Raw genomic sequence first — 27,568 nt, 5'->3', positions numbered from 1 at the left:
CTTTTACTTGTCTTTTTTTTTTTTTTCCCCTGTTTATAGTATCTAGGGTACTTAAGTAGGAATTGAACATGTTAATTTTTAGAAGAGGAAATAAAAACTATTTCAGTTGGATAAGAGAGAACAACTAAATGGAGCAGTTTCATTTTTCTGCTTTCCACGCACTAGTAGAGTGCTTTAATGCTCGTATTGTATTCTCTGTCATGCAGTGGCAGAATAAAAGTTGACTTCCCTCTTTTCATTAGAAATATTGAGTACTTTATAATGTGGCTTTTAGTAACTATATCTTGTATGTTCTTTCAAAATAACTTCTTTGAAAATACAATGTAGTCTTTTACTTATTGTTTACAACTTTATTTATTAAAATTTTGGAGTTGGAATACTCCCCTCTCCTTGCTTCAGTGCTAGACATTTAGTAGTGTGCTTTTGAGGGAATCTAGTAACTCGGAGGTTTTTTTTAAGCTGCTCATGAAATCGAGGTGCCATTCTTAGCAGTTTAAATTCATAGTCTTTCTCTGTGTTAGCTTATAGGTCACTAGTCTTGAAACCCAAGTAGTGGAAAATTCAAGCAATAAAATCTGGCTTTCTGGCACTTCACCTCTTGATCTGCTTGAGAATTCTCTTCCCATTTTTGAGATGTTGTACAAGTCGTAACATTTGATCAGTTGTTTTTCAAAATTATTTTTCAATTAATGGAGATGAATCATTGAAAACTTGAGAAGTTTCTTGGGGAGAAGGGAAAGTTTAATTGGAGAGGAGTGAGGAAAGGAGGGCAAATTGAGAAACTGAAGAAGTCTTGAGTGTTTTTAACAAAACTGTTTTGTTAAAAATTTTAAAATATTTTCATTGTTATGTTCAGGCATGTTTTTCTGTGGTTCTTGTCCTGTGTGTTTGAGAACTTGTCATCACAGAATTACATCACTCAAATGTTATTTCATGCTGTTGCTTTTTGTCTGAAGAGATTAGTCAGTTATTGAGAATTACACTGATGAGGAGCTCTATCCACTAATTCTTCCTTTTGGAGAAATGTGTGTGTGTTGCTTAGCCTTGCATTTCAGGGCAAGTAGTAGTTGGAAGAATTCAAGGCCTCTTTCATGGATGAAGTTTGCCAGATCACTGATGGCATTGGTGAGGAGAGTAATTTTCTTTCCAGTACAAAGCCGTCTGATGTGTGAAGGAAGGGTAAAATATGCTGAACTTGCTTTGAGAGCTGGTAAAGGATATCAAGCCTCTTTAATACCTAGCCATATTTTTCTATCTAGGTGTTGCAAACAGATTTGTTACTTGTTGCAGGGATAGGTTACTGTGTGGAGCTCACATGTGGAAAAACATAAACGGTCAGGTTTTGTGTCATCCTGGTCTGTTTATATAGAAATAATTTTATTATGTTTTTGATACACTTCTCTCACACCTGAAATGACACAAAAATTGTTCCAGTAGACTCATCTGCAGTTAGGAGAGATCTTGCCTTTCAGAGCTTGTGTCTTTTCAGTAATTTGGAATTGTCTCCAGTCAGCACCTGCTTATTGATTCTGAAAGGGGGTTCGTTCTGCTCTCTGTCACTTCCCAGATAATTCGTAGATAGTATTTGTTGCTTCTGTCATGCTCTCTCTCAGGATACTAACATTTTGTGGGGGTTTTAGCAACACTTATTTGATATAATGTTGTTCAACATAGTAAAAATTAGATTGCTTTGTTACATGGTGTGTCAGCAGGATATGTCTTGTAGCTGTCAAGTTTACTTGTTGCCATAGTAATGCTTCAAATTCCACTTGTGGCAAGCAGTGTGACTTCTGAGAAAATGAAGTATGACTCTAGCTTTGCAGTGTTGAAGAATTAAAAAAAAGGGAGGCAGTGATCTGTAAATAGAATATACTTTTCAGCATCAAACTGGTGACTTTTTAGAATGTATTTATATTCTTGAGTTATATGTTGCCTTGAAATAATTATTTTCTCATCTTTCCATTTGTCAGCATCTTGAGTTAAATAGATCTAGAATGGGCATTATCAACTGATAGAAAATGTATCAGACAAAGAATGACTGTGCTGTTTCTCCAGTTGGATTGAATTGAATGCCGTGTTCATACGTGATGCTTTGATTTTCGATTTCCAGTTGTCTATAAATAAATCAAAGTATAATTCCCGAAGTCAAGTCATCCTGGAACAAATTGTCATGTGGTACTCTGAGAGTTGAAGGAGAGGAATTCACATTGGATCACTATTCTTTTTCTGTGTGAAGTTTAAGTGCTGTTTTGTTAAGCTCTAGAGATTGTTGTAGTAATCATGATGATTTTGGGTGAAATTACAGTTTTACAGTTTTGAGCAAGACAGCGTATCCAGTGAGGAAACCTGTTGAACAGTTCATCTGGTTAGAGAAAATCTTGAAAGAATCACAGAATAGATTAGTATGAGGAAAGTATTGTTTGGTCTTGTGGGAGCTACATGCTAGCTAACCCAGTCAGTTCTTGTCTTGACCTGCCAAGAACTAAGAAATTGATGCTGAAGCTGGGGAGCAAACCATGACCCTCCCACAGTAAAGCAGATGTGTGAAGGAAAGAAGCTCCATTATTGTCTGGTGATAGTTGTTATTTATTTGTAGATGTACATAGATATAAGAATGTTTTTCACATGTTAGCTCCTGCAGATGAAATTGCACATTATTGTTAAACCAGTCTAACAGTTGGCTGCTGTTTTTAAGTGGAAAATGATGTTCTCTGCCTGGGCCTTTTCTAGTGCCCATTGATCTCTGAGCTACACTGAGTCAACTTGCTAACTTGGCAGAGAATGATTGTAAAAAGGGAGTTGTTTGTATTGCTTTTTGGCTGATACAGGTTTATAACTCTTGCTAGGTCATGCTGTTATGTGCAACTTCACCCTGAATGTGTAGCTCAGTCATAACCAGATCCTTTCTTTTACTGTAGCCTGGGTGGTCAGCTGGCAGGTCTTCCTGCCTATTGTCAGTTCAGGGAGGACACAAGAGAAAAAGGAACATTTTACATGAGAAGCTGCTTTGAGGTGATGGTGCACTTTCTTCTCTGTTGATTTGAAGGAAATTTGGACAGGATGCTAATTTCAAGCAGGACATTTCTTCCTGTTGGTCTGATATATTTCATTAGTTTTGAGCCTAGGATACCTCAGTCATGTGGCAGTGCTTCTCTACGTATCTTTCCTTGATCAGTCAGTTTTCCCCTCCTAATCAGGGAGCAGCTGTACTTTGTCTGGCTTGTTGGAACTGGCAGTTAATACTTCAATTCTGTTGTGAAGCCCTACATCAACATGTAATAGCTCACTGAAGTGTATCTTTTTCCTGGAGTAAAGGTTTGAACAGAATTGATTTATGGTCTAAATCAGGACTGTGACTAACATATGAGTAGCTGTGCAGTGGATGTTGCTCATATTTGGTGTTGACATATTATAATGTGCTCTTACATTCCTTGCTCTGAAACATGTAAAAGCTGAATCTGAGAAACTTTACTCTTTTGTTTTTAGGAATAATTGTACATTTATTTGGAAGATAGTTAAAATCTGATCTTGCACTGTTTGCTCTTCTAATATGTAGGAAATTCTTACAATTTTTGCGAGTCTCTTGACCCCCGTGTTTGTAATACATAAACTTACTGATTTTTATGCCTCATCATTCTGCCATGTTTTATATTTTCAACTGATCCCAGTAATGTTTTTCGTGAACTTAAGACAGTCCCAGCAAACTAAATGTGCCTAGGATAATTGTATTTTCATAATGAAATACCCTTGTATAATTGACTTTCAAAGACAAAACCCTCATCACTTATCTCAGTCTAACTGTGTGAAGACCAAGGGAATTGTGATTATTGAGGCTAACTTTGTGTGTAAAACCAGCTTCCCTAGGACTTCCCTGAATTACGTGTGCTAGCTGTAGTCAAGTAAGAGCATATAGTGTAGAAAATCATTGTTTGGTCTTTTAAGAATTGTCAGTGGTAAGGAATCCACTGAAAGAGTTAATGAAGTATTCTGTTAGTAGAGTATCTTTATTAATGCAAATTAAAGATCTTGGAGATATTTTTGTGGTTTAAGGAATCTAAAGATTCAACCTTTTAGTTGTATGATTTGTGTGTCAGAATGAAGATCTTTTGCAATTTCCTAGACTAAAGCAATTTTTATTAGATAATGTGAAGGAACTGAGCTTCATAATATTCACATACATACTATCCAGTGTTCTAATATTTTGGTTTTCTGTATTTTTTTGTTTGTTTTTAAAAAAAGGTCTTTTCACAAAATATGAACACCAGAACTGAATATAATAATCTGCAGTAATCCTCCATTGAGGAAATAGAGGTATTATGGTCTCTCTTAGTATTTATTTGCCTCTTCATCCATAGTTGTCATAACTTTAATACTCCAGCAAATGCATATATCAGAAGTAACTGATTGCTACATCATGGTAGGTGATGTTTCCATTTATTCTTTGCTCCTTGATGGATAATGTCTTCTTTTATCTAAGCTGACTCGTGTAGTTTGATTGCTGTCTGTTTAACCAGTTGATGCCATTTGTCCTTTACCACTTCCTGTTCTCTCTACAACTTCATAATTCTTTCCTGAGTAAAAAATGTTTCAGTATTAAGTAAGGAATGGATTCCTGTGGGAGGAATTAGATATTTGTTCAGTCAATTGACAGTTATATTTTGGGACCTATTATTTAGTATAGGATCTATTTATTTTCTGGCATTTTTAGTTTCTTAAAAAGAGACTGTACTATGTGATATAAACTTAGATGTCTTGCAGAACTGTAAGTGCCATAATAACTATTATCCTTATAGGCCAAACTTGTAATGGCATGGTAAAAAGTTAGTTTGATAGGAAGGGAAACTTTGTTGAATGGATATAGTTATAGTGTCTTCCTTTAATTCTTTAATAGTCAGGTTCCCTTATTGGACTGGAATTGGTATCGAGCTGATGGCCCATAGTTACCAAAGTAGTTTCATTTATCCTTTCCAAACGTTAACATCAGTTATCTGCTGGAGTGTTCTATGTTTCAGGAATCTTTAAATCAGAGATCTCCTTGAAAATTCCTATTAAGATACAAGTTATTCAAATGCATCCGTCTCAACCTGCCTGACCTGGTAGCATCTCACTAATATTTATGATGGACTGGAAGGCGCAGCGTCGTGGCGGCGGGGCCCGGGGCGCTGCCCGGCCGGAGCTGGCCAGGGTGCTGAGCCTCCCGGCCTGAGCGCCCGGGCCTGCGGTGCCCGTGCTGCCGCAGCCGCCCAGGCAGCAGGCGGGCGCTTAACTGCTTCGGTACTTGGAGAGGGCTGCCACTGACAGGAGCGCCTCGTCTTCCCATGTCACTGTGTCCTGGGACATGCACGGATAATCTGTATGCCTTTGCTACTTATACCAGAGAAAAACCTCTACTGTTTAAGTTTTCCCAGAGCCACAGCTTCTGGCTTTTTGACGTCTCTAGTCATGCTAAACTCGTCATCAGGTCCAAATTGTTTGCTGTCAAAATTATACCAAATGCAGCTATACCATCCGTGAGCAAGGGATATAAGCCTTTCCCAGTGCACTTCTATAAGCAATCACTGTGCATTATGGTGAACTTTCAGACATTGTATAAAAGGCTAAAACATTATTCTACCTGCAGCTTAACAATTTTTACAAAACACCTCAAGAGAATCCAACAAACAGCCTCTGAGGATGAATCTAGGGAGTAACACTTAACATCTATAAACAACTTCCAGCTTATTGCAGGTATTGGTTTCCTTTTTTCCTCTATGACCCACAAATTCCTGTGTCCTGTCTATTTGTCCACACCACTCATTTATTTTTTTTATATACTTTGAAGATGATTAGTGATAGCACTGATTTAAATTATTATTAAGCATACCCCTCTCCCATTACTTTAGTAATTCACTTTTAAAAATATCATGCCCATTTAGTGTTAGGCTGTATTCATTTGAATCTCTATGTAGCTACGTTGCCAAATTTGCTGCCATTTTTTGTAAGTAGTTATGGTTGAAGACATGAATCCTCATTGATACAAAGTTCTGCGTTTCTATAAAAAGTATATGTATATGTAATGTACATGGAATAGATATGTAAATAATGTAAACATATGTGTATATAGTAAAAACACATATACATGTATAAATATAGCTATGTATCAAAAAGTGTGTTGTCATATTCTTTTTAACAAAGTATGTTACCATAGCAGTATTATAAAAAATACTATGTTTCTGATTCCCTGAGCTAATTTTTGCTTTGATGCAGTTATACCTGGGAATCTTGAACAGAGCAGAAGCTCGTTGATGGTCAGCTCAGCAATTATGAGGAAGTAGAAACAAGAAACGTGAGAGAAGCACAAAGCTCTTTGAATACTAGCACCTTCCTCCTTCTCCCCTTTTCCCATTTAATTCCTTTTCCTCAGGCCCTTTCTGGTGAGAGCTTTGGATGCCCTTCTGCTGTGCAGCCTCCATGACGCTCAGGCAAGAGCTGGAATTTCTTGACATGGTTTCTATTCCGTGTAGCATGAAGTCAAAAGGCTAGAGCAGAGAGTCAGAACTAGTAAGTAATGGAACCTGAAGGAGGCAGCTGTAGATATATTAAAGGCAAAAATAGAGGATTAATTTATTTATTTAGGCTTCATGTGTGTGAATTGTATGTTTTAGTCTAAACATGGTGACAGGAAGTCATTTCCATGAATTGTGTTTTTTTTAATCTTTGGCATGTTTTGGTAAGCTTGCTTCATTTCTTATGCATCACCATATGCATGGCAATTTTAGTTCACACACAAACAAAAAAGAAAACTCTAACTAGTTGATTGAACTATTTTAATATTTTGAGAGCATGACTATTGCTCTATCCATGAGTGCTTTTTTCTCTTAAAAATAAGATGTAAGCCTCTCACATACTTTTTTTGATTTTTCAGCTTTAAAATTATTACTGAACCATTGTTAGTGGTTATTGAAATCTTACTTACTAGCTGCCAGAATGAAGCAAAGCTATTGGATAGAAGCAAATTAAAAACACTTTTTCCAATTCAATACTGGAGCATCAACACTTAAAACTTCTGAAAATGCACCTGAAACTTGAATCTCTTCTTTTGTTGCCATCACCAGCTACCAGCTCAACAAAATTTCCAGGAACAGATTGTCCTTTTGTCAGCCTTGACAACTGATAGTGACCAACAAATGGATTAAAAAGCATACTTTTGCTCTGCATTTTTCTGCATGCTGTAGGGTCTTGTATGGTTTTAAATATTTAATGATGTGGTAAAAGCCCTTCCCCTTGGGGAAGGAAGTTCTGTGTCGCTAAAAGTGTGTGATCACTTCTCTAGCAAACAATGTAGAAATCTTTATATAATTCTTTCTTGTATGTAAGTAGTGCCATATCAAAAATAGGTGTATATATGCTGAGAGTAATTAGGAAAAAATGCCTTAATCCAGAACAAAGAAAGCCTCCATTGTATTGGATGTAGTCAGAATTTGCCTCTAATGTGTTTTCTGTGGGAAAGGTAGAAAATATTAGAATTTAGTTAAAATTCAGAGATTCCTTATGAAATTATGTTGAGGAATATCCAACCAAAACTATTTAGAAAAGTGAAAAGAATGTTAAGAATTGTGAACATTTTATCTAGTGTCAACAAAATTATGGGAATTCTTGTCCTTTTTTTCAATAACTACTAACAAGTTATTTTTGGAAAGATGTCTAAGGATAAGTACAAAACCACGGATAATATAAATTATACTTTCCTCTAGTTCTTTTTCATTTTTTAGTAAGGGACTTTCTGCACTGAATATACTTAAAATGTATTTTCAGTAACCCACCGAAATTTTCTTTTTCATGTAGTTGACTGTTGCCCACTTCAACCGTTGTAAACTTTTACCATTCACAGTATCCTTTGGCAAGAAGTTGCACAGATTAGTTTGTTCTGAGTCTGGCTCCTGCTGACCTATTTTGATTTTTTTTTTTTTTTTTTTTGGTTCCTTTATTAAATGACATCATAAATAGCTGACTCCTAGCCAACCTCTCTATCTCCTAATGGTTTTGTAGACTGCTGTCAAGTACCCCTCTCTACTTCCCATCATCCCCTGAAAAAATTGTAAGTCATTACTTAATGTGGAAATTAGTCTGTATCCCTGACTATCTTGTTGTATTTTCTTATTTTCTGAACTTTTTTTTTTTGAGGTAGGAAGGGCTAGAATTGTATACGATACTCAAGGTATTAGTGAACCATGGATATATACATGATCTTCATGTTGTCATCTGCTTTGTCTGAATTCCTAACTTTTTTTTTTGACTGCTATTTAGCATTGAGTTGCCATCTTTTCTTTTTCATGTATGTCATAATAACAAGATCCTATTCTTGATTTCTAATAGCTTCTCATATGTTTAATGATCAGTTAGGATTATTTTTCTGATAAACATAATTTTACATGTACATACATAGAACCTCATTTACCATTTTATCTCCTGGTTGTACAGTACCATGAAGTCACCCAGCAGTTCCTCTCAGTTGTCCCTTTAATGGTTTAGATTGGGACTTTAAAGATCATCTAGATCCATCCCCTGCCATGGTTGCCAGGTTGTTCAAGGTCCCATCCAGTCTGACTCCTTCTTTTAAAGGAGCATTGTGTTTACATACCCAAGGAGTCCATTCCAAATTTGAAAGCAGAGCTGTTAATGATCCAGATGGAAGATCATGAGTCAGGTTTTCTATATGTGAACACTTTGTGCAAAAATATTTTTTTAATGGAACCTGAGTGAAAATATTGATCTTAATAAATGATAGCTCATCAGCCTAAAAAGGGTAGCTCTCTGTGCTGTACTGTATATTTACAGATGATCTAGACAAGATGCAAATACTGAAATTACATAGTCTGGTGATACAAGGGTATTACAATTAGTAAATATGAAGATGGAAGAACTGGAGAAAGACCTTGCTACTCTGAGGTAATAATGAATGAAAATTATCATAAAGCAGTTCACGTAGGATAAATAATTTAAAAATTTACAGAACTTACTTCTTTTGAATGTGGTCTTGCAGGTTCTGTGAAAATAGCAGATTAGTGCTTGCTAACAATGCTAGCCTCCACATCTCAGAGGGGATGTTGTAGAACTGGAAAAAGCACGCATGTGGTGATCAAAATCAGCAAAAAGATCAAATAGTTGAAGAGCTAAATGAGAGGGCACATGGTAGTGGTGTATTCCCTGTGTAGGACTGAAAGGTGAACAGGGAGCAACTGTACACTGCCTTCCTGTACAGGGGTTAATGAACCTCAAATGTAACTAGCAGAAGACAAATGGAAACAAAGATGTGCTTCCCACAGCATGGAATTAGGTTACAGTTTGCTTACAGTAGAGTGTTACGGGTGGTAAAGTTTTCATGGTTCAGAAAAGTTCTGATGAACTTGGAGACAAAAAATCTTAAATGCCGTCTTTGGCTCTGTTTTGTGTCCCTGCTTGCTATATCCCCAGAAGATATTCTGGCACGTGTGATCATATGCTTTCTGTGCCCTTGCATTTTTCCTTAGATACCAGCTGCTGGCAATAGTCTGGAACAGAAGATTGGACTAGGTGGATCTTTGGTCTAATGCAGCCTGTCTCCTCTTCTGATTAGCTGTCCATGCTATCTGCTTTTCTACTGCCTAACCTAATTTTTTCCTGCTGCAAATTAAGTTGATATTTCTGGATTTGTCCCAACTTCAAATGCCTTTGCCAAAGTTCCCTTTTGGTTCTCTAATACCTGTCTTCCATTTCTACCCTTGAAGGATCTTGCATTAGGAGCTCAAATTTCAGTCGCTGTTGCTTGAAGCCATCTTGAGCTGCAGCTATAAAACCAGAGCATACTCTGACTAAGCCACATTGTTGACTGGAGGTCCTGTACCTTTGTAGTTTCCAGCACCAGTATTTTTTAGGGACAAACTGGTTAGGCAGTCTTAGATGACATACCCATCTCCTTTGTTGTTTTGTATTGTACTTGTAGATTTGATGTTGCCTGAGCCCATGTGATCATTGTGGAATATTCTGTGAACAAGAGAGACTTCCTGGCACTATACAGAGCCTCTCTCTACTGCTGTGCCAAACTGAACATAAAGTAGTAACTCATAGTAACTGCCCTGCTGGCAGTATATCGTATGTTTATTCACCTGCCTTAGTGCCACCTTCCTTCACCAGAGCCAGGCACCAAGCCATTTCCCACCTCTCCTGTCATTTGGCAGTTCATAAGGACCCACTTATGTGGCTGTATCCTACCCACAGGTGCTAGGAGTGTTGACATCACTGCTGATTTGGTCTTAGCATGAATGTCTCTGTGGTTTTTCATCTTCTCTTTGTGCCTGACTTTTTTAGTGCTCTTGATCTGCTGCTGGAAAGTACAACCCTCCTTGAACAACTGAGGTATTTCCTGCATAAACTGTAATGTGATGGTGTGTCTTTCCTCCTTAACTCTTCCAGGGATTGCTGTGCTGTGTGGCAGGATGGGTGTACGTTCCCCTCATTGAGGAGGCCTGTCAGAGTTTGGTAGATGTCCTGCCCTATGTGGACTTGCTCATGTTCCATCTTCCTGTCAGCTAGGAGTCATCCTGCTTGGTGTAGTAGTTGCTGTCCTCATTTCACACATTAGCAAAAAGAAGAGCTACTGTATTTAAGGAGATGGAATTACCTATGTATGCACAGCCAGTGCCCTCTCTTTATCACAATGCTGCAGCAGATTTAGTTACATGCCCTGAAAATAAGGATGCTAAGAGATGAGACATTACAGACTGAAAAAAGATCTTTTCCTCTGTTCTTTTTCCTGTTCTGCTTAGCAAGCTGTTAGGCCTCACTCACCATGTTTTTGTGATGTGCTTTAACTGATATATCTAGAGAATTTTCAGGTTTTGTTCGTGAGGTCCAGGTGGCTTCATGGCTGGTGCTGCAGCCTGAGCACAATGCTTTGCATGCAGTCGTGTGGCTGCCAGCTGGGCTGCTTCTGTGCTGCTGGCAGCCCTGTTGATCACTTGAATGCTGTCAGTGCAGACAACATTTTGCTATTCACATGCCATCTAGCTGAATGTCTCTTCAAAGTTTCTCTGCCAATTTTCTTGTACTTTAAAAGAAGTTAAGTGTTATTCCCACTTGTAATTAGAGTTTGCCTGAACTTTACTTCTTTGGGTTTAGCATTGCGCTGTATATATGCCCTTGCATCATTCTTGCACAGTCCATAGCAGCAGCTCTTCTCCTCTGTAAATTGCTGCATATCTGCTGCAAAAAGTTTCATAGGCTTTGGAGAAGTTCTTCAGAGCAGTATATTGCTTGCTTTCCTGTCTCCTGTAGTTGTGTGTTGTATGCATGCGTTGGACATTTATGTTTTTCTTTACTGAGAAAATGGATTTATGAAATAATAGATAGTACTAGTGGAGAGGTCAATAGTTTGGAGCATCTTAAAAGATCAATTTATGCTATTCCTGGTATATAAAGTTAGTGACATTGATGATGAGCTGTTAATATTCTGGGTAAGAGGATAAGTGACTATTCCGACATTTCAAAAAACTGGAAGCAAAGATTTAAATTTTGCTGATAAATGCAGACTGTAAGTAGTTTGATATTACAGCACTGTGCCACTGTTTGAAATATCTTAATTGTTTGACTTCAAGCTGTCTTTGTTGAAAACCACACTTCACTACAAGTTTCCTACAATGAAAATTTTCTGAGGATCTTGAAAAATTATTATTGTCAAACCTTGTATAATTAAGGTAATTGCAGATCTGACTTTCCATTTTCATGCTTCTTTGATGAAGACTTGACAAGTAAAACAAATTTTTATAGCAAAAATCCATGCTTCTAGATCCATTTAGGTTTGTTGTCAATACCACAACAGTGGTATTCACAACAGTGAATCTAAGACACAGAAATACAGCTATTTTTTTTTTTAAACAAGTGACACTTTTAGGGTTTTAAAACTAATTTTTGAGTAGTTAGTAGGGCTTCACAATCCTCTTTTTGATTTGGAACTCTCTCCGAGTTGTGGAAAAAATCGAGAATAATACAGTGTTATTTGGCATGAATTTAACTTCTCCCAAGGGTTAGGTTTCCACATTAGTATTAAAGGCTCTGCACCTGAGGTTGAAGTTCAACAACTGGTTTGAGTTGAAAGCAACACAGTTGTCCAGCCTTTCCCTGCAGCTGACTTCCATTCTTTCTCTTTTTCTGACATAAGTCTTTGTACTATAGTGTGACAGATCAAATTAGGAAATTAACTCACGCATGTGAAAAATACCATGGCAAAAATGTCATGGATTAATTAGGGTCTTTGATTTATGACTCATTCTAATTCTCCCTGACCAAAATTTTCTGGTTTTCTATAGGTAATAAATTACATTCTGTGTTTCTGATAGGCGCCACAACCATATAATCTCTCCCTGTCATACATATACAGATGCTGTCCTTTCTCTATCGCAAGGTATAGGGTACCCTTTATCTCAGTTTAGTCTGATTAAGAAACATTGAACTTTACTTCATTGCAAATGCTTTTAAGTCCAATTTAATTTTCAAGTTGTAAATTCTATTTTGGACTTGAAGAGGGTTTTGTGTGCCTAAAACTTGTGTGGTTTTGCTACATGTGTTAGTTGGTTTAGTAAAAGATAATACACTCCTTCGACAAACTTTGCTTTACTTGGGTTTTTGTCGTATTTTGGTACTGAATTCTCTTGCAAACTGAAAATAGTGTAGTAGCTTGAAATATATGTCTTTTTAAAATAAGATTTGAAACTAAACGTTGTATTTTTAACTCTGTCTTCAAACTGAGAAAATATCACCACCTTTGTAATAACAACTGCAGAATTTGCCAGAAGGAAATATAGACTCTTTGGCAGTAGCACACAAAACAGTTGGGAGCTTTTCACACCTGGAGTCTGCAAGTGGTGATGAGTATTTTTGGCACCCAAGCGCTTGAGAAAGGAAAACCTAAAATGACATTACTTCTGTGTTGAATTTTAAAAAAGATTTTCTTCACAACCAGTACAGTTGGAAATTTAAGTCGAGGTCTTAAATTCAGTTTTCTCATTGATGTGGAGAATGATGATTTTCCGAACACCAGGTTTTAATAGATGTATTTAGAAAATATTCAGGTTTAAGTGTAGGATACCTTTCTAGTTTGGATGTTTGAATAAATGCACTTAAATAATTTCTATCCCTAGAATTAACGATTTGAATATGTTCTTAGCCTAAGACAGTGGACTTTACCATGAATGTGGTGAAATTAGGATCTTTGAACATTTCCTGCTCTGATTTTCTCTTTATGCTGGCCTTTTAAAATTTTCTTTGTTCATTAAGTTCAGGTCAAAAGTAGAAAATACAGAAACGGAAACCATCTTAGGTAGTTTCCAGCTAATTTTCTAATTTTTCAAATGAGCTGCAGGCAGGCAGATAGAGCTCCTAACATGCTTAGAGAGTTCCTAATAGTAAAAAGTTGATACTATTCCATAGTGGAGGCAACAGGACATGCATTCCTTTCTATGGAACAGAAATAATCTTCTGTGCTCACTTGCTTTGTCCTGGAGCTTACAGTACCTCCATTCAGCCAAAATTGTCTGTGCTACTTTCTCAACCGTAGATCTGAATTTAAGCATCTGTAAAGGCTGGCAAGCAGAGATTGGCTTCCATTTGGGCTATCTCTAAGGGAATTATGTACGTGCGCACAAATTACATGAAAGGATTGCCCTTTTTTTTTGGGAAATTTTGCTCTGTTGTTTTTTAATACTATATAATCTCTTAGTGTACTTGAATGGGGTAAATTAAAGAAGTCATTTGTGGGGCTGATTTGTAGTTAAAATCAGTTAAGTGGATAGAAGGATTTTAAATAATGGATGCTGTTTGTACTATATTCTGGATATTAGCATTAATGCTCCTTTACCTGTTCTTATTTTATCCTATGATCAGTTCCCAGCAAAGGCTTATGTTATGGAACAGTCTATCATCATTGTGTTGTCCTAGTTACTCCATGACCTGTCATCTGGAAATAAATTTGACAGAGGGCTAATTGTCTTTAATTGTGGTAGTTCAGTTATCTTGAAAAGTTCCTCTGAAGTGATAAACTGATCTGAAAAGAAAACTGATGAGTTAATGAATACAGAATTTTATGAGATATATTGCAATTAGAATGGCTGTTACTTTTTTAGGAGAATTACAAAGAAGTGTTTGTGGTGCTGAAAATAGCCTTACTGACACCTATAAAACTGCACTGCTAAGGGATTCATCTGCTGAATGAGTAAGGGAAAGCTTGCACCTTAACTGTGTGTCATTAATTATTCATCTGCTTCAGTGGAATACAGAACATGCTGGAACTTTTTAAAATTGTTAACAGCATTGTAGGCTGTTAAAGAGCTATGCTGAAAACAATGTATTTCAGTAATACAAATGCAACTGTATTTGCTTTATGAGTCCTTAATTCATCTGTGAAATTTGGAATGGGCCAAACAGTCTGAGTTCAAATCCTTCCAAATTCAGAGAAATTTCAGTTTCAAGCTTGACCTGAGAACCACCTCCAAAGAACGCATATTTATGTCTGTCCAAAAGTCCTTCAAATGTAGTCCTCTCTAATAATGTCCTTTTGTTCCGTATAAATTTGGGGAAGGTGACTGTCATCTAAATTGAACCTACTAGAATACACGTTATCTGTTATTAGGTAAGGAATATAAAGATATTTATCCACTGCAGTACATCAATAATTAACAGATTTGCAGATTATACAGTATTAAGGCCATTAGAGACCACATCAGAGCAATGAAACTCTGTCTAGATCAGATTGTGAATAAGGTCTTTAGAAACCTTATTCTTGCAGCAATGCCTGAGTGTAAGGATGGAGGTGTATAAGCATCTGATAAAGTTGTGGTTTAACAAAAGTATAAAGCAGTTTCAGACTTAAATTAGGGAAATCAAACTTCTACCATGAAGAAATAATAAAAAAATCTTTTCTCCATATTAGGAATTGGTATGATAGAGTGTAATTCAGTGTGGATATCTAACAGTGTTGCTGTCCATACCACAAGAAGAATGTGGAGCAGGGAGAGGGGTTTTGAAGGAGGATCATATAAAAGACCCATGGTTATGAAGGAAGGCTTAAAGCTAAATGTATTAATTGACAAGAGGTTAAAAAAATATGTTTAGATGTTTAAATGAGGTGAAATTACTGGAAATGGAATTTGGTTATCAAAACTGTAACCAAGTCCTGTGGTAAAAAGTTAAAATTAAACATATTAAATCTTGAAACAAAGCAAGTTGTACGTATTGTAAGGGAAGGAACATACTGGAACATGTTAGCCGTGAAGAACATTTGGAGTCTTACGTATTAGTGTGTGCTAATTCACTGAAAGAGGCTGAAGTTTTGAAACGACCTGGTCAGATAAAGGTTTGGACCGATTTCAAACCTTCTGGCCTTGGAATTTGTCACTGAATCCTCCTTCTACTTTACTTGAAGTCTTGAAAAAAACCAGGATTCTTCAAATTGACTTCAACATGTTTGTAATGCTTGCAGTTGATTGTTAAGCTTCAGGAGGAGCTTAGCACCTTGTCTTCAGGGGCTCAGGAGAGAACTTTTGCCTCCCATGCATGACAGTTCAATGGGTCCTGGTGTTTTGTTGTTTTGAATACCTGTTACTGATGATATAGAATAGACATTGTTGCTTTTTAATGATCTAGGATGACAAGAGATGTAACAAGAAATTAGTGTATTAGAATAGGATTGAGAAATTATGTACATGAAAATTTTGTTACTCTGGCCATGCAGATGTTACATACAGTAATAGAGTTCTTCTATGACAATTCTTAAAATACAGGTTCTTTGTATGTATGTGTTGTACCTTTGCATTCTGGGCCGGTTGCTGATGCTCTCTTAGTACACTCAAGAATCCATGAATGAATAGCGCTCAGAAATACTTGTCAGAGGTGTGACTATAAATTGTAACTTCAAATGTATTAAAAAAAAAAAAGTTAAGTATCAAATCAGGAATCAGGTCAAGGCTGATAGCAGTAATAACAAAAAACTCTGAACTGTCATATCTTCGATTTAATAAAGCATCTACTTTTCCTACAGGTGATGAATTTTGCTCATGTTTGAAAGCTTCATTAAAAATCTTACTTGCAATTTTAGATTTTGCTCTGGTGAGATGAATAGTGTCTCCATTACTTGTTTTAAGCAAATATCAGGAAAAAATAAACCCTCTTGAAGTCCCAGTACAGAAGTGAACAGTTCATTTGTGAAGACCAACCCTTGCTTTGGTGTAACTGGCAGGTGGTGGCAAGAGAACCAAACCTTTGAGTTAGTGGAAAAACCACTGTATGTGCTTTAAGCGTGTAATTTGGAAATAGACCTTTTCCCCTTCATTAGTGCCTTTTCATTTTGTCTTAGTTCCTGACTGTGTTATGATAATTCTGTTAGAAAGGACAGTAATTACAATCAGTGGTTAGTAATGTTAAAGGGGTTCACATAAATGGCTCTAGTTCTATTTAGAATTTTGAGTTTATCTGCAGGGGAGAATTTACTATCACCAGTAGGATTTGAATTGGTTTAGTTCAACCTGATTAAATTGCAGGATGGATGCTGTTACTCAAAACACACAATCTTAATTTGGTTTCCCTTCATTTGTTAGAATTAAACCAATTTAGGCTGTGTATTCTGAATGAGCACTCCTTTACAGGCATGTAATCCGCTCTCATTGGGTGTAAATTTAGATCCTCAACTAATCCAGATTAATATTTCTCCAGAGGGGTCTCTTTTATTTGGAGTTGGTTCAACTGCCATAATGTACAATTGAAGCAAAAAGGCATAAATACAGTATGAAAAAGAAATATGAAAGAGCATGAAAAAACCCACAGTTACTGTTGTGTCAAACAAAGGTTTGTCTTAAAAAGCCAGGTTCTTTAAGCAGCAGAGTGTTTCTTAAAAAACATAATTTAGTCCCAGTAGTAAACTTGGCATTTAGCCACATGGAGGGCCATACTGCTGATTTAAATCAGAATGGTTTTACCAGTTTTGCATACCGTTTTTGTGTTGATTCAGGGAGAAAAGCATTATTCACTTGCAGTTTATGCTATTTTGAAAGCAATAGAAATAACCTAAAGCAAATACACTTTTTGAAGAGTATTGTCTTAGGATAAGAGCATTTATACAAAGAGTTACACTTGTATAATTACACCAGTGTAACAATAAGCACAATTCTAGAAAAGCTCAAAGAATTGAAATAAGCTTTTAATTGGTTGTAGTAGTTGCTGATGGGAGCCATTATGGATATATTAATCTCCCAAGTACAATTTTTTATAATGCTATCTATAATCCAATTTAGCAATGATTGCTAAAACCAGAAAATTAAAAAAATAAACTGTCCAACTTATCATAGACAGGGTTTTTTCCTTACCAAAGACAGCTGTTTATAGCTTGACATAATTGTACTTTAGATGTATTTAATCATAAGTAATCCTAGCTGTGTGAAATACATTGTAAAATGTGAAGTAGTCTGTATGCAATGCAACTGAAATTTAAGTATCTATTTTTAACATTGTGATTTTTGGTTAATATTATTTTAAGGTTGTTATATATTTCTATTAATTAATTAAACAATTATTTAGTAAGTTATTAATTAGATTTTAAAAGGGATTATTAAAATTAAGTTTAAATGTAATTATGCCTTGCAGCAATTTGAAACTGCTTGTGGAATATACCCCTGAAAATGTTTAAGTTCATTAGTTCTATATTGAGATTGGTATTGGAGATTGGAGAGAGAGCAGGCTAAAAAAATTAAGGAAGGATATCCTTGAATTTTTTTCTGTACTGGAAACTGACTGAAATTTCAACGTTAGTCACTATGGGATACAAAAACTAGTTAAGGTGCTGGGTGAGAAACACAACTTTTGCTGTATTTCTTCTTACTCTGTTAATCACTGAGATCCATTATTGTGCTCTGTTTCTGCAGTGACTGGTTAAATGGAAGCCATTCCTGGGATCTGGATGGTTTCTTCTGACGCAGACTTTGCATAGCAGCTCCGTTGCCTCAGGAGGTTGCAATGAGTGGAGGAGGGGATCAGCCTGACATCCTCAGTGTGGGAATATTGGTCAAAGAAAGATGGAAGGTGGTAAGTATGCCTTCCTGCAATTCTTTTTCTTCTTTGAGACGTGTTTTTAAAAAGAAGTGGTTTGTGCTTTGAAATTAATTTGAAAATTCTTGTGAGATACATTTTGCTCTTAATACTTATATTAAATTGCGAATGAGCTTTGAAGCTACTTGTTTCTTTTACCCTACTTTAAAAAGAAGTGATGAAGATTTAAGGTGGGTTATTTTTCTTTTCCCTGATAAGGACCTAGGAGAGCTCTTAAATCACAATGTAGTGCCTGATCCAAGCACAACTGGAGGAGCACTTCTAGTATATTGAATCTGATTGGCCAGTGATTATGTCAGTCCATTTTGGAGATCAGTCAGATGCCCTCCCCTGAAATTAATATGTTTGTGAGATATGTTAGTTCTTATCGGAAGATCTTTCAGACTTTGCTGCTCTTCCTTTTGTTTGTTGGATTTTATAGCATAGATTTATTCTCAGATGATTCGTATTCATTTCATTGTGTGCCAGCATTGGTTCTACCATAAATAGCTCTGTTCCCTTTTGCTGTTCATATCCTTGATTTGCATCTTGAGGGAAATAGTATCCATTTGAAGTTATTTTTGCTGGGAAAAACAGGCTGAGTTCTTGTAGCTCCTTCTCCATTCCTCTGATCACTTTATTTTTTTTTTTGCTTAGAATTAAAAAAAAAAAAGGCGGGGAAAAAAAGGCCAGTTCACAATAGAGCCTTTGGGGCATCTGTGTGTGTGTGTAGTAGGCTGTGAATGGATTCTGAATTGGTTGCTTTATATTACTCTTCTATTTCAAGATCTTATTTAGTACTGTAAGACTGAACATAGAGGATACAGATTAATCATTAAGTTCAAAGTCTTAAGAGAGAATAATTTCTACTGTCTTGTGCCCTATCTTTCATTTAAATATGCAGGAAGCTGATACTAACTTTGTATAGGAAATCTTTGTATTTCCTTTTGGGTAAATAGAACCTAAATAGCTATCTCTGGAGTATAAGTATTTGTAAAATACCTTCTTATATTTGATCTCAATACTGCAGTGAAGTAAAAACTGAAAGGATAGTCTTGAATCAGATAAAATAGAATAAAATACCATTAATAAATAGATACTAACACACTGATATATCACTATCCACAAAACTACTCAGTTGTCCGATGTGTGCAACAGCAGCCCTGTTTTCTTCAGGTTTCTTTTCTTTCCTGTGTAATAAAGACTGCTGATGAGATAAGTGTCTTCTGGAAAATTTTGAAAGTAATTTGTTTCATGTGATTATACATTTTCACTTATATGTTTTCTGGATCAAGTGTTACAGGTAGATGAGTGCCAAGTATTTCCTCTAGGTAACTCTTCAATTTCTTCTCTTCTGTAGCAAACATTAAGGATTTTTTGGCATCTAAGGTGATAGACTTCCTGAATTCAGGATTTCATAGGATTTCATTTAGGGTGATCCTATTTTGAAAAGTAAGCATAAAAAAGACAGTATAAAATATTTCTTCCACAGTGACAACCTCCTGCTCTACTGGTGTCTGTTAGCATTTGCTTTTATCCTTTGTTGATGCCTTTCCTCATGCCTCTTTTTGCCTTCAAAATATTTATTACAATCTTGACTTAGAGAGACTTGATTGTAATGGTAATTGTTTTTAGATATGTTTAAGAATGCCATTCAATATGTAGTGTAAAGAAAAGTACCAAGATAAAACTTGTTGGAAATTGTATGCTTTAGCCTGGAAGCATATGAAGACACAAAAGTTGAAGAGAGAATGGAGAGAAGGAGTTTGGGATGTGAGATGCTGAATGCAAAAAAGAGAAGCCTGAAACTAGTGTACAAAGTGGGAAATTGTAATGCAGGTGTAAACAAGGGCAATGCGGTCCTCATTAAGCTAAGAGATGTTGAGCAGATGTGGCAGGAGGCCAGTATGGTTGAATGGTCAACACCTCTGTGAACTGGAAAGCAAAATGCAAGTGAACAGAAGGTGGGAACAGGGATGGGCTGCCCAAGATTAACATGGAGACATTGCCTCTGTATGATGAATGAATGCAAAAGCTGGAGCTCAGCTGGCAGTTGTGTCTGGTGAAAGATGTGAAAAGCAACAAGAAAGGCTTCTATAGGGATGTTGGCAGCAAAAAAAAGACCAAGGAAAATATGGGCTCATTGTTTAATGTGTGTGACTCAGTGACAAAGGACATGGAAAGTATTTTTTTGTGCAATCAAAGAGAAGTTAATTTGTGCCTGGAACTGCTGACTGATGTAATTATTGGGTGCATGTTAATGATTCTGGTGTGCTTTATCTGAAGATATAAATTGATCTGTTTATTTTATTAGTGTGGTGGTCTGTTTGTTTGAAATTTTTTTAAGCACACAAGCAGAGAAACAACCTTTCAAAGGCATTCTTTCTTGGTCAGGCCATTTCTTAAAGCTGATAAATGAAGTTAGATGATAAATTCGTCTACATTTGTAAGGGGTGAGGATGGCTGTGTCACCTCTTTCCTTTTCCTCTCACCTTTTTCACTATGCATTCTCACTGGTGTGCTTGTATTATGCTGAAAATTCATGTGTTATCTGTTATATTCTTCCTTATTCATAGAGATTAGGCCATTTTAAAAAGTGTTTTTCCTGCTCAGTCAAATGTCTGACGGTCTGGATTAGGAGACATTAGCTTAATTTTCAGAATCTGAAGGTAGGTGAGCATATTGCTGCTCTCTAGAACTCTGGACTGTTTAGGTGACATTTAATGCAGTGCAGTCATATAATGTTAGCAACTGTATGTTTTCAGATGACATTTAGAAAACCATGTCAGTCGTAGGGTAAGTTCTTTTTGTCTCCTTTTCTCTTTTATCAGCTTTGGAATGTTAGCCAGGGGAGGCATTTTGTGAAACAACTTTGACATTTTTGATATTGAAAACCAAAGAAGTCTGTTCCCTGTGACCACTTAAAGCAGAGTGAACAGACACCTATTAATATTTGCTCTGAATGTAGTGCAAACTACCTACTATGCCATGAGCATTCTTTTTACCTGTTCCTTGCACAGATGAAACTTTTAGTGCTGCAAGTTTCTTTAGTCTGTCTGCTAAAAAGAATGGTAGTGATGAATTGTAGGTAAATGTGAGTAACATTGGAAATGTATATTCAAAGATAATCGTGGCCATTTCTTATAATTTATGATTTAGCTGCTGTGTGTAAGTCACTCCATATAATTGAAAATACTGTCTCTTTTCAGGAAGTCCAAAAACTTGTATAACTTTATACCTTTATTATTCAGTGTGCATATTTCTGAAAAGAGAAAAAGATGGCATATTTTAAAAATGTCACTGTGCATTTGTATTTGACGATCTCTGAGCTCTGTGTGACTATTTGAGGAAAGTCTTTATTCAGCATGCTGACTTTGCCCAGATTCATGCTGGGGATACTACTGCACTCTTCTATTATACTATATACAATAGTGCAGATGGAGATCAGGTGTGTTCTATTCCAAACTGTGGTTAGCCATACCTTTGTCAATTATTCAGTAGCTCTTTCATGTACTGAAGGATATGATGGTTATTTTAAAATCTGTTTGTAATACAACGGCCTTTGTGGTATGACAGGCAGAACAAAGAAGTATTGCTGTTTTATTTACTTTCTTCTCCTCTCTTTAAAATATGTTTTTGTTCTTTCTTTTTCCCCAATATAGTTGAGGAAAATAGGAGGTGGAGGGTTTGGAGAAATTTACGATGCACTGGACTTGCTTACTCGGGAAAACGTTGCACTGAAGGTCGAATCAGCTCAGCAGCCAAAGCAAGTGCTGAAAATGGAAGTAGCTGTGTTGAAGAAGCTGCAAGGTATGGCTTGGATATGCAAGAAGTAGAATGTCAGTGTATCTTCTTTTAAAAAATCATTGTAATTAAAATAATACTTTGAGTAAATATTTTCTATATTCTGCAGGTTATTGGTAAATGATTATTAGAAGTGGAATAGAAGCTCTTTCAGATTCTGAAAGTTTTGCTACAGTGAAGCTTTTCTTTGAAATGGGATGACATGAAAATAAAAAGAACAACAAAAAATTCAATTGCTGCAAAAGCCTCTGTTCAGATTTAGTTTATTATGAATCCGTATCTTCTCTTTGTTTTTTGCTCTAGACTTTGTTGTTATTCTTGTTTTTATTTTTTCTTCTAAGATGGTCTTTTTTTTCTGTACTATGTAGCATCGAATCTGTGAGGGTCCTTCACACAGCATCCGGGATAAGAATATTTGTTTTCTTTGCTTTGTGGTATTGCTAAGAATTCTAATGTTGAAATGGGAAACATATTTTAAAAAATCCCCACAAGCAAATGCTTCAACTTTGAAGTACTGTAACTTGTAGGAAAAAATTACTGGCATGTAAAATCCTGAAATACTTCTAGGATTCAGTTCCTTGAATCAGAGTTTGAATAGTCTCACTTTCTGTTCCTTTAGATACTTTAATGAAGCTATCAATACAGAGAAATATGCAGTGGCTTCTCTTCATTGCTTTTCATAACACAAGATTACAGAAAGAAAATTTAAAGGGCAACTTTTTATTTAAAATTTTTTATTTTTAATCTGGAAGATTTTTAATAATACATGCAATCCTGTCAGCAGCCAAATTTTTCCAAACTCTTAGTTTGAATAAAACAAAATCTGCATGACATATGGTGCTGCTTAATGTGCTGTAAAGGTCACACTGCAGCAGAAATTGACAGCCTCTATAGATTTAAGAGGGCAAGCATGTCACATGTTATGATGTTAACAAACTACGCTTTTCTCTGTTTAAAGGATTTCACAAAAGCATCTAGTATTATGTAGCTGAGCTAGATTTTCTTTGAATTTAAAGTTTCTAGTCCAGAGATGAATAGTAAATTTTAGTATTGCCAATTGAAAGTTTGTAAAACATTTGTCAGGGTTCTTGAAAGAAATTATCCTAAATAGAGTGAGTTTTGAAGAACAAAATACTCTGTAACTCTTGGGGTTTATAAATGCTCCGAATTAATTTTTCCAAGGGTTTGTGGTTTTTTTCTGCACACCTGAGCTTGATCTTTTTTGTACAAAACCCAGAGTCTTTAAAGTGGTGTAGATGAAGCAACTAAATGATAAGGAAATTAATAGATCTGAAAGAAAATACTGGAATTTGGTAGCACTACAGTGCCAATGTGTTTATGAAAACATGGCCTTATATAGGACTGCATAACTGGAGTGCATTTTAACTTTCTACTTTAAGTTAAAAGATAGCTGAGTTTCAGTTAAAATACTAGAAAAGTGATTTTTTCTTAGTCAAAATTTTTTTATTTTTTGAAATATTTGTGGAAAAAAAAAGACAAAATAATAAAATATTTATGTGTGAATAATTGCCATAGGGCCTTCCAGAAGTTATTTTCTCAGAGGAATACTGATAAGGAAACTGCAATTCCAAACAACCCAAGTCTTCCTGCGGAAGAGTCTTTGGTTCTATTGAATCATGGGAAAAGTCTAGATAAAAAGAACAGAGCAATGAAACACCTGAACAACAGATCCACTAGACTAATAATCCACAAAGTACATAATCTAAATAAATATTTCTGTTATTTATTTCCTCAATATTATTTCTCTGAGAAAATAATAAATAGAAGCTTTTATATAACTGAAACCCAGATTTTGTGTGAGATCTTTAGAAATAACACTTTTGACAATCTTTCTTATGAGAAAACAATTTAAATATATTATTCCTTACTTTTTATATCTTGTTGCTCTCTTGCACAAAAAAGAAAAAAAAGAAAAAGGTTGGTGATGATAGTAACACTAGAGGTGACCTCTAGTCATTGCTGTGGAAGCTCCAAATTTAACACTATTACTGCTCTGGTTTTAGATAGAGAATGGTGTAAGTGATCAGTGAAGCAAACACAGTGAAGAGATGGGTCAAAGGTGAACCTTTTGCATATACTGCGATTTATAATTTGCATAAATACAGTACCTTATTTTTACATGCAGCTTTTTTTATCCATACTTAGAAGATTTTTTTTATTAAATAAGATTAGGGTAGAGACCATTTTATGTTTTACAAAAAATCTTTGCTCCTAGGAGCCATTTGCATTAATTTCTTTACCTTCACGAGTTTTCAGGATGGAAGAGCTCAAAATTTGGAGCATAGGGAAAATCAAGAAAAGTAGACGAAAATGGAGAAAACAACTTTGTAATTGCTTCTTGAAGATTTTTTTATTATTCTTAAATCCTTTTTTATCATGTAGAAATTAGTCTTATTTTTTGACAATTTTTTTCTTTTCATGCAGATTCAGACCAGGTGAAATTATAAACAGTTCTTTAGGATATTTTTGTAACAACCTTCTATTAGCATACATCCTCTGAGAACAACTTTTATCTTGTTCTTCTATCCCTTTTTGGTGTGTGGTTATGTATATATGTATATATATATAATTACTCTCCTTTTCTCAAAGGGCCTAGTTTCTTGTCTTGCAAGGTATTCTAATTACATTGGACATAGGAATAGAATAGAAGGAATAGAATTGTCATGAAAATCCTTTTACTTTCAAATATTTGAAAAGTTTCCTCTATTTTTAATGAGAGACAGTGAGCTTGCAGTGTCATTGAGAATTTTCTTGATGTGTGGAGCTGATTTTTAAAAAATATTGTTCAATTTGTGGAATATCATGAAAAAAAGGGTTTCAGAAGAGAACTAAATAAACAGGTGTAATGTGTCTCAACAGAGCAGAAAAGCTCTTCCAGTCTATACTGCACTTAGGCACATTTTCAGGATTATAAACATGCTTTTGAATGTATCTCTATTAGAATCTTATATCACAGAAACTGTGAAACTGAAATAAGAATAGCTGTTGGCAGAAGTGCAGGGATGTGCTATTTCTTACCATTCTTTACTTTCAGAAATTTTAAAAATTGAAACAGTGTGGTCATTATTGCGGGAGTAAAATGAGTAATAACTGTGTGGTATAATGAAGTATATAAAAGTAATAACTTTGTATATGGTACAGTGACTAACAAAAAGCTTCAAAGAAGCTCTTTTTAAGACTGAGCTAGCAAAACATGCTGGAATATGTGAGTAACTGTATGCCTTCTCAATTATGGCGGAGGACTAGGTTCACTGATATGGCCATTTATTGCAGCTTAGTCATCAATTACATCTTAATTTTTTCCCCCTGCTGTCTCCTAATTATTGTTGCAGAATACTGTTTAACTCTTTAAGTTCTTTATTTTTGCTTTTTTTAAAAAAAATAAATCTGCTGCAACAGATGGTTGTTTGTTTAACCATGTTGTTAGGCCATCTGTTCCCATTGTCAGATGGGAGAAGACAGATTTATCACATCTCACTCAGTGAGAGTGAGACTCACTCAGTTGGTTTCTGTCTCACACAACCTTACAGTCTTCTCCCTCACTCATTTACAGCTCTTGAGCATAATTTAGTGATGGGCTGTGTCTGGTGTAGGCTGTAAAGCTGCTGTAGTGATACACTGCAGCAGCCTGGGGAATGGCACACAGGCTTAACACCCTCCCTAGGAGGTTTTTCAGGGGCAGAGTTGTTCGCTGCAGCCTGTTACCATCATCATCTTGCCCTGCAGCCCAGCCATGTAGCTCACAGGTGTGAAAAAATACTGTTTTCCTGCTAAGGAAAAGGCTGTAGTAGGTGTGTATAGCCCCAATGGAGTGGGGGAGGATCATTCTATTTGAATAAGTTATGAAGGCTCTACTTCTCCCCTTTCTCTTTCCTCAGTTTTATGTAAGAGTTCTTAGGGAATTTACCACATAAACTGAGTTAGTGCTCCAGTCAAAATGGGATTTCTCTGACCAAACTGAGTTTTGGACATTTACTGAATTAGCCAGATAAAATCTGACTCATGTATTTTTCTCTGAAGATGTTCCTTCAGAATACCCACAAGTGGCTGTAAAATTAATCATAAATATTTAAGATGAGACTTCAATAATGGAAACTGCAGCAATGAATATACAAAATTTCATCTTGATAAATTTGCTGCTAATCCTTTTTCTTCATAAAATTATACTGTCTGTAATATTGCCTGTCTTACTTGAACAAATGGGTAGAAGGAAAAAGTGTGGGAAAACCAGCGATACTTAAAGTTTAGCACTTATGTATTTGCAGAAATGTAGAGATTTCTTTTAAAATAAATTATTTTGATGAATCCTGTAAGATATTCTTTGTTTAAAAGGGCCTACCTGCCTGTTTTAATTGGATGTGGCAGGCAACTTCCTGAGGAAGCAAGAAAGAGACAGCCACTTCTGTCAAGTGAATTGAAAATATTCAGAAGCTGTAGGGTCAAGTTTTAGGGTTTTGATGGAGCTATGAGTTTAGCAGTGGCAAAAAGTCCCCTCAGATCTGTAGGAAGACATAATGGTGTTTTGAAAACACTAGTGGGGCGGGGGGTTCCCTGTTTATGACATTCTTGTAATCCTAAGGGTAAAGAAATTAATGATAAAAATCTTAGGTGACAAATTTTACACATCTTTAGCTACCATTGGAGACGATCAGCTTTCTGTTGGCTGTAGCTTCCATTGATGTGAGAAAGGAAGATAAATGGCCTGAGGAACTTCAATCCTACAGTTCCATGTTCAGTCGTAGAGTGGGGCAGAGTGGGATCATAAGGGGTCCCAGCTTCTCTCGAAGTCAATGAACACTGGTACCAAAATGACAATGGGTTTGCATTCCCCTTCTGTTTCCCAACTGCAGCCTTTGGCTTGCCTTTTTCTCTGTATTTACCTGGGGAATCTTATGCTTTGACTTACAACTGCAGGATAGTAAGGAGATTATTTTTGACCTGTCGTCTCCTTTGCAATTTGCTCCTAGGACAGGAGGAGGCTTTAAAGAAAATCAGCTTAAACAAAACTCTGAAATTTTCTTTTTTTCCAGTTCCAACTTACCTGAGCTGAATTTATCTTTTGTAGCTAAACGGCAAGGATTGTGTTCTAGAGAAAGATATTAATAAATTGGATTAGTTGAATAACATTTTCTACAATTTTTTAATACAAAACAAAACTCACAAGTAATACTACTGTTTTCTTTCACCATGGCAGCTGCAGCTAATAGAAAAGAGGAATATTGGCTAGGGGTATATATTGTCTATAACAAGCCATTAGCTTTGTAAGAAAATAACCTTTTCCAGTCCAAAATCCTCCACATTTGTGGACATTTAGGCATGTTGTCATGCATGTTTTCTTATGGAAGAGTGAGAGCTGTGGTAGGGCTACATAGATTATGGGCAAAAATTTCTGGTTAGTTGCAGGTAGAACTAACTTTGGTTTTATTGCTGTTGAACTGCGTGGGGCTTAGTTTATTGAAGATCTCAATAGATATATAACTGTCTTTTCCAGTGATTTCCTAGGTATTTAAAGGAATTAACCATAGAATTTCAATATTACTGGCTAATTTGCTTCTTTTTCTCTTAGGAAAAGATCATGTCTGTAGATTCATAGGATGTGGACGGAATGACAGATTTAACTATGTGGTCATGCAATTGCAGGTTAGTGTATCAAAGA

The 27,568-nt window shown here is 35.9% G+C and overlaps 1 protein-coding gene across 1 annotated transcript in view; it reads left to right on the top strand.

The window, feature by feature from the left end:
- TTBK2 (tau tubulin kinase 2) overlaps positions 1–27,568 on the top strand; it is a gene marked incomplete at its 3' end in the record, with an annotated part of 77,229 nt that overhangs the window by 2,765 nt on the left and 46,896 nt on the right. The window contains exons 2-4 of the mRNA XM_082282843.1: positions 17,925–18,084; positions 21,750–21,897; positions 27,479–27,552. Of these exons, the coding sequence (XP_082138969.1) occupies positions 18,016–18,084; positions 21,750–21,897; positions 27,479–27,552 (291 nt within the window). The 5' untranslated portion in view covers positions 17,925–18,015. The remainder of the gene's footprint in view (positions 1–17,924; positions 18,085–21,749; positions 21,898–27,478; positions 27,553–27,568) is intronic.

Source organism: Coloeus monedula, assembly GCF_965178545.1.
Source record: "Coloeus monedula genome assembly, chromosome: 6".
NCBI lineage: Eukaryota > Metazoa > Chordata > Aves > Passeriformes > Corvidae > Coloeus > Coloeus monedula.
This window is presented reverse-complemented; position numbering and strand designations above follow the sequence as displayed.